We start from the raw sequence: 8,053 nt of genomic DNA, 5'->3' as shown, positions 1-8,053 counted from the left end.
GGGGAGGAGGCGAGAGAACTAGAGAAAGTGAAAGAGGGATTTGGGGATAGTGAGATAAAAGAGAGAAGAAAAAATTTTGATTTTTTAAAAATAAAATCCGGCATCGTCGCACCAAAATTGGGCGCTATGTGTTCTGTTAAAATTTAATTTTTATTTTTTTATTTTTTTAAACTAATTGGGGCTATAGCGCCTAGGGATGGCAACAAGTTGAGTCGAGTCGGCTCGCGAGCCAAAAATCAAGGCTCGGGCTCGGCTTGAGCTTTTTGAAGACAGACTTTTTTTGGCACCAGCTAAGTCGAGCCGAGCAAAAGCTCGGCCAAAAAGCCGAGCCTAGCCGACTCGATTTTTTTATTCATTACCTTGCTTCTTCTTTTTTCAAGCCTGCCCAGCACCCCAAGATGGGGCTCGGCCCGAGCCTAGGCTCGATCTGATTGAGCCTTGAGCTAAGTAGGCTTGAGCTTTTTACAGGCCGAGACATGGACGGCTTGAGCCCTAGAGCTTTTTTGCCATCCGTAGCAGTACCCAATATGGGCGTCGCGACGCCATCTATTCCAAAAAAGAAACTTAATTTTTATTTTTATTTTACCTCCAATGTACTCACTTCCCCATGTTGACTAGAGTGTTGATGCAACCATTTTTGAGCATGTCTCTACAAAAAAAAAAAAAAAAAAAAGATGAAATTACTAAAGTTACCAAAGAAGAAAAGAAAATGTCTAACTATTGAAAGGACTTTTAGGGATAGAACTTGGGTTGTCTCCTAAGAAGCACCTCTTTTACGTCTTTAGTTGTATGTGATATGGTTTTAATGTGGTTCTTCAAGGGTAGTTTCGTTCACATCTCAGTCTTCTTCACCATAGTAATGCTTGAGACATTGTCCATTTGCCTAAAAGGTAGACCCATCCCTGCTTACTAACTCCACTGCACCATAACACCTTACGAATTACAAATGGTCCCGACCATCGGGATTTAAGTTTGCCCGAAAAGAGCTTCAAGGAATTGAATAGAAGAACTCATTCTCCTATCTTGAACTCCTTCCTTAGGATTCTCTTGTCATGCCACATTTTTGTTCGTTCCTTGTATATTTTTGTATTTTCATAGTCATCATTTCAGAATTCCTCTAATTCATCAAGTTGCAGCAAGGGTTGTGGACCGTCCAACTTCATGTCCAAATTCAACTTCTTCACAGCCCAATAAGCTCTATGCTCTAATTTCATTGGTAGATAACAAGCTTTCCTGAATAGCAAATGGTAGGGTGACATTCCAATTTGTGTTTTGAAGGCAGTCTGGTATGCCCAAAGAGCGTTATCTAGTTTGAGAGAGTAGTCCTTGCGGTTGGTGTTCACTGTCTTTTCCAAAAACTGTTTTATCTCTTTGTTGGATACCTCTACTTGCCCATTTGATTGCGGATGATAACCAAGTGCCAATTTGTGCTTGACATCGTATTTAGCCAAAAGGGAGTTGAAAAGCTTTTTATAAAAATGTGTACCTTCATCACTTACTATTGCTCTAGGTGTGCTAAACCGAGTAAAGATATTTTTCTGTAGAAACTTCAAAACTAACTTTGCATCATTCGTTGGTGTGGCAATGACTTCAACCTATTTAGACACATAGTCTACTGCAAGAAAAATGTATACCTGACCAAAAGATGGTGGAAATGGACCTATGAAGTCTATACCCCACACGTCAAATAACTCCAATTCGAGCATATTAGTTAGTGGGAGCTCATGATGTCCTAAAATGTTTCCAGTACGCTAACAACGGTCACATGTCTTCACAAAGGCATAACAGTCCTTGATCAGATTTGGCCAATAGAAACCAGATTGCAATACCTTGGAAGCAGTGTATATACGACCGAAATGACCTCTATAAAGTGAAGAATGGCAACGCTGCATGATTAATCGTGTTTTATCCACAGGGACACATAGCCTGATTATTCTATTAGCACACTTCTTGAATAGTATTGGATCATCCCATAGATAAGACTTGACATCATGTAGGAATTTCTTATTTTGATGGAAGGTCAAGTCAGGTGGCAATCTTCCAAACAATAAGTAGTTAACAAAATCAGCATACCATGGGATTTTTGTTGACACAGCTAGCAAGGTCCCATTAGCAAAAGTTTCTCAAATTTGATTCTCATCCACTACATTTTCATTTTCTAACCGTGACAGATGATCTGCAACGACATTCTCACTGCCTTTCTTATCCCGAATCTCTACATCAAACTCTTGCAGTAGCAATATCCATTGAATTAGGCATGGCTTGGCATCTTTCTTTTCAAATAAATATTGGATTGCAGCATGGTCTATGTATATGATCACTTTGGTGCCAATAAGATAGGATCTGAATTTGTCACATGCAAAGACTACTGCCAACATCTCCTTTTCTATTGTGGTGTAATTCAATTGAGCTCCATTAAAGGTTTTGCTCGCATAGTGAATTGTCCAGAATATCTTCTCACGCCTTTTTCCTAGAACCCTTTACTACATAGTCACTAGCATCACACATAACCTCAAATGATTGATTCCAATCTGGTACTACCATCACTGGAGCAGTCACTAATTTTTCCTTTATGGTTTCAAATGCTCTTAAGTAGCCTGCATCAAATACAAATGTTGTGTCCTTTTCCAAAAGGTCGCATATGGGTTTAGGTACCTTTGAGAAGTCTTTGATGAACCTCCTATAAAATCCAGCGTGTCCCAAGAAACTCCGAATGCCTTGGACATTGGTAGGTGGTGGAAGCTTTGCAACTGTATCAATTTTTACCTTGCCAACTTCAAGTCCTCTTGCTGAAACATGGTGGTGTAGCACAACACCTTCTTATACCATGAAGTGACATTTCTCCCAATTAAGAACTAAATTCTTTTCCTTACAGCATTGCAACACTAACAAGAGATTGTAAAGGCAATCATCAAAAGAAGTACCAAACATCGAAAAGTCATCCATAAATACTTCCATGATGTCCTCAACCATGTCTGCAAAGATCGCCATCATGCATATCTAAAAAGTGGCCGGTGCATTGCATACCAAATGGCATCCACCTGTAGGCAAAAGTTCTATAAGGACAGGTGAATGTCTTCTTTTCCTGATCTTATGATGCTATAGCAATTTGATTGTAGCCCGAATATCTGTCAAGAAGACAATATTAAGAGTAGCCCGCTAATCAGTCCAACATTTGATCAATAAAGGAGAGTAGGAAATGATCCTTTCTAGTTACCTTGTTCAACTTTCTATAATCAATGCACACCCTCCATCTAGTTACTGTTCTTGTCAAAATTAGCTCATTGTTTTCATTCTTAACTGCCGTCATCTCTTCTTTCTTTAGCACGACTTGTACTGAGCTAACCCATTCACTGTCTGAAATGGCGAATATGATTCTTGCCTTTAGTAGCTTTAGTATCTCTGCTCGAACCACTTCTTTCATGGCTGGATTTAACCTTCTCTGATGTTCAATAGATGGCTTGTAAGATTCTTGCATAAGGATTTTATGCATGCAAATTGTAGGACTTATTCCCTTGATGTCAGTTATCGACCATCCCAAAGCAGTCTTGTGATTCCTCAACACTTTCAATAATCTGTCTTCTTCATCCCTGGTAAGTGATGAAGAGATGATCACTGGAAATGCAGAGTTATCCCCCAGAAATGCATAGCGAATGTGCTCTGGTATTTGCTTTAGTTCAATTTTGCTGCTTTCATTACTTTCTTTGTCATTTGATTCCTTTGATTGCTGAATATCCTCACACTGTGATGTGTTATCCTCTACTAGTGTAGACTCAAGAACCAGTATGTAGTCAACCAGGTCCTTGCTCCCTGTGTACTTTCCAGAAGTGCTAATGTCATCCTTTATTATACTAAACATCATACATTGCTCCAAGGGATCCTCAACGTATAATTTCTCATCTCTCACCGTAGAATCAATGACGTTAATCCTGTTGCAAGTGTCAGTGTCATCCGAGTACTTTATAGCTTAGTACATGTTGAACCTCACTTCTTCTTCATTCACTCTCAACGTTAAATGCCTTCATTGTACATCAATTAACGCCCTTTCTGTTGCTAAAAATGGCCAGCTTAAGATCAATGGGATTTCCTGATCTTCTTCCATATCCAATACCACAAAGTCAGTGGGGAAGATAAATTTGTCGACCTTTACTAACATGTCTTCAATAAACCCTCATGGGTATGTGAGGGACCTATCAGCTAGTTGTAGGGTTACTGTTGTCGGCTTGACCTCCCCAAGGTCTAACTTCTTGAACATTGATAAAGGCATCAGGTTGATGCTTGCTCCAAGATCGCGGAGGGCTTTGTCAAAAGAAGAGCTTCCAATGGTGCAGGGAATAGTGAAACTGCCTAGAAGTTTCTTTTGAAGTATAGCACTGCATGCTTCTGTCAATTTCACTGTTTCACACTCTTCCAACTTCCTCTTCTTTGACATCACTTCCTCATGAACTTCTTGTAGTTTGACATTTGTTTCAAAGCATCTGCAAAAGAAATATTAATGTGAATTTTCTTGAAAATTTTGAAAAATTTAGCAAATTGATCATCAAATTTTTTCTTTTGAAAACACTATGGAAATGGAAGTGGTGGTGTGAGAATTGGTGGGTTGTCAGGGAAGGATATGGAATAAGGTTTGTGACCCTTCTTTGTTCCTTTGCCCTGATTTTCCTACTCTGCTACTACTTGTTCTTTCTCCTTGTTAGTTGTGGGAACGCTTTCTTTGGTGGGTTCACCATCTCTAACTTGCTTTCCACTTCTCAATATAACAGCTTTATAATGTTCTTTTAGGTTGACTTATGTATCACCTGGAAATTTTCCTTGTTGTTGGGACTTCATCGAGGTGGCCAACTGACCAATCTGAATTTCAAAGTTTTTCATTATGGCTCCCATGTTGGATGCATGCGTTTCAATATTATCTTTGTTAAAATAGGATCTTGTTTCAGAAATGAATATCCCAAGGATGTTTTCTAAAGATGGTTTCCCTTCCGAATTATGAGTGTTAAATCCAGGTGAAGGTTGAAGTATGTTTCTATTGTTGCCATATGAGCCCTATGACAAGTTCTCGTGATTTCTCAGCCCTGGAGTAATTTTTGTTCTAATTGTAGTTGCTGATGCTGACATATTGAGCTTGCTCGTTTGCAACCTCTGTCTCTTGGTGTGATGAAGAAGCACTCATGACTGATTTGCCTTCTGTTGATTCCCTTGAGTAGTAAGTGTGACTATCTGATTCATGAGTGACGTAACCTGAGCTCTAGTGCTGTGATGGGATCCACTTCATAAAGTTTTGCTATTTTCTTTACACTAGATCTCTCACTCGGCCATTGGTAACTATTTGTGGCTATGTCATTCAATAAGGCATATGCAGCCTCTGTTGTTTTAGCCATTAAAATGCCACCTGCAGCTGCATCTACCATAGTTCTTATCTGCCCATTCAACCCATTATAGAAGATCTCGATCTACGCCCATTTCTAAAAACCATGTTGAGGGCATCTCCTAAGAAGGTCTTTAAACCTCTCCCAGGCTTTATAGAAAGGCTCGAGTTGAATTGTTTGAATTGGCTAATCTCACTATGAAGTTGAGCTGATTTAGAAGGTGGAAAGTACTTGGTAAGAAATTTTTGAGCCAAATCATCCCAAGTTGTAATTGAACCACACGGTATTGATTGGAACCAGGCCTTTGCTTTATCCCTAAAAGAGAAAGAGAATAGGTGAAGTCTAAAATCATCTTCAGTGACCCCATTCATCTTCACCGTATCGTAAATTTCCAAAAAGGACCCCAGATGAGCATTTGTGTCTTCTATTGCAGAACTCCCAAACTGATTCTGCTGTACCACATGTATTAGTCGTGGCTTCAATTTGAAGTTGTTTGTAGCAATTTTTGGGCCTGGGATGCCGAAAATAGTTGTCATTGACAATAGGTCTTATGTAGTCTCGAATAGCACTTTATTGATTATCTTCGTTAGCTACTCTTGCATCTTGTTTTGCCATTGCTTTTTGTTCATTTCTTTGTATGCCTCTAAGAATGTGAGATGTGTGATTTGGTTCAGGATCAATAGGTAGTAGGTCTAGATTTCTCGCCAATCGCATAAACAGCTGAAAATAAATGCACAGAAACTATTAGAGATAGACACAAAACAAAGAAAAATTAAATTATGATAAAAATAAAATCCTAAATTAAAATGAACGCTAATTGGTAATAATATCAATTGAATTCGAATGAATCAATCCCCGATAACGGCGCCAAAAACTTGCCACGCATTTTATATAACGTAATTTAACCGCAAGTGTACGATATCCAGTTTTGCAGTAAAGTAAAGAATTGAAAAGTGTCGAACCCACAAGAATTGATATTCGAGTTCCACTGAGTACTATAATTATTTCTATTTTCACTTTATTTAGACAACTCAAACTTAAAATGATGTTTTTAAACTAACCAAATGTAAATGAAATAAAGAATACAAGTAAAATGAAGCAATTTCTAAAGATCAATCAGGTTATGGTTGTCTAGGGAATGATTTCACTGTATTATCGACACGTTTCTCAACCTCTATAGCTATTTCCATCAACTTGTTCCCCAATTTATAGGCAAGAACCCTAATTTAATTCTATTCCCTCTCTCGAGTGCCAATAGAACTTATCTCTATATTTTAATCCCAATATCTCTATTTCGAATTAAACATAAAAAGACTGTTAAGCTCTTGGTTCCCGTTTCACCCTCAAAGATTCGCATTTTCTCTCAAAACCTACGAATCTAGGTTATGTTGTTCCAGATCCCGTCTAAATTTCTCTCTCTCGAGCATCAAATTTATAGCATCAGTTTATTCAATTGGTGATCGGGCAATTGAAAGCATTAAATATGTAACAACATAAATAAATTCTGGAAAAGCTAAAAGAAATAACTATATTGGAATCAATTCATGTCTCAAATAGGTTACATCAACCTAGATCTAAGAAGTTAGTTCATACTTGAATCAATTTGCATGCTAGAATACAAAATAAAGAACATGGGAAAGGGTAAAGGGATAAGAAAAACTGGTTTAAGTTGTGTGTTCTTTCCTAAAATGGTTGTCAATCTTGATGCAATTGAATTTCTCCTCTTTGCCTCTTGATAATTCTTTACTTTGCACTCTCCAGCCGTCCAAAGATTTTTCAGAAAAACAAACCTTCCAATTAGGTCTTTACCTTGGTATTTATATTATCTTGGAGGCTTGGATGGTTAGGAAACGATTTAGGCCGAGTTTTAATAAAAAAAAGGGATTTTCCTGTGCTCGAGCTTGGCATCGCGGTGCCCATCACCGGCACCGCAGTGCTACGATATGAGCGAGTGATGTCGCCATAGTGTCCAAGGCTAGCATCACGACGTCAGCAATTCTGCTTCTTCTTTTGTGTACTGGACGTTGCAGATCCCAGGAGTTGGCTCCTCAGCGCCCAGCTCGCTGCTGAACCTTCAATTTCTTGGGCACCATGGTGTCTTCTAAACTAATCTTTCTCTTAAATTGCTCATTCTCCAAGCCTATTTTCCATTTCAATCTTCTTCCATTCTCTCCTATTCATGCTCCATTTCTATGATCAGTTGTAGATCCATTACAAGCTCCAAATTGTGGCATTTTTCCAAAAGTTGTGTAAACTACAAAACAACACAAACACACATATCAAAACATTCAAAAGTGCTCAAAAACAAACCAAAAACATGATTTAGAGGTGTTAATTTAATGATTGAATTACAGTCATCAACTTTCATGCTTGTGCATTTTTGTTTGATCAACTTATTCATTCTCAACTTGCGTAAATTTGGATAAATCTTTAAAAAACTTTTAAAAACCAATTCATCCCCTCTTAGTTAGCTATTCTTGGGTTTCAATTGGTATCATAGCTAGGTGCTCATTCTTAAAAAAACTGATAATCTTGGGTAATGGTTAACTACAATCTTCAAAATTTTGAGGGGCATTCTAAAAATCTTCCTCCTTTCTTAGATGGCACGCATTAAAATTATTGAAAAATGAGGATGATGATCTATATTCAATCAATAGATCAAATATTTAGACAGTTATTGAATATGT

At 38.0% G+C, this 8,053-nt stretch overlaps 2 protein-coding genes across 2 annotated transcripts; both read right to left on the bottom strand.

The window, feature by feature from the left end:
- Window positions 1–1,106: 1,106 nt before the first annotated feature.
- On the bottom strand, window positions 1,107–1,706 carry LOC111369053. Its single transcript, XM_022990536.1, has 2 exons — window positions 1,635–1,706; window positions 1,107–1,538 (listed from the first exon to the last, which is right to left on the bottom strand). The coding sequence occupies exons 1-2, from the start codon at window positions 1,704–1,706 to the stop codon at window positions 1,107–1,109; spliced, it is 504 nt and encodes a 167-aa protein (XP_022846304.1).
- A 751-nt stretch (window positions 1,707–2,457) lies between these two features.
- On the bottom strand, window positions 2,458–2,991 carry LOC111369052 (uncharacterized mitochondrial protein AtMg00860-like). Its single transcript, XM_022990535.1, has 2 exons — window positions 2,874–2,991; window positions 2,458–2,789 (listed from the first exon to the last, which is right to left on the bottom strand). The coding sequence occupies exons 1-2, from the start codon at window positions 2,989–2,991 to the stop codon at window positions 2,458–2,460; spliced, it is 450 nt and encodes a 149-aa protein (XP_022846303.1).
- Window positions 2,992–8,053: the final 5,062 nt, after the last annotated feature.

The sequence above is a fragment of the Olea europaea genome, chromosome 20 (assembly GCF_002742605.1).
Source record: "Olea europaea var. sylvestris chromosome 20, O_europaea_v1, whole genome shotgun sequence".
Lineage (NCBI taxonomy): Eukaryota > Viridiplantae > Streptophyta > Magnoliopsida > Lamiales > Oleaceae > Olea > Olea europaea.
This window is presented reverse-complemented; position numbering and strand designations above follow the sequence as displayed.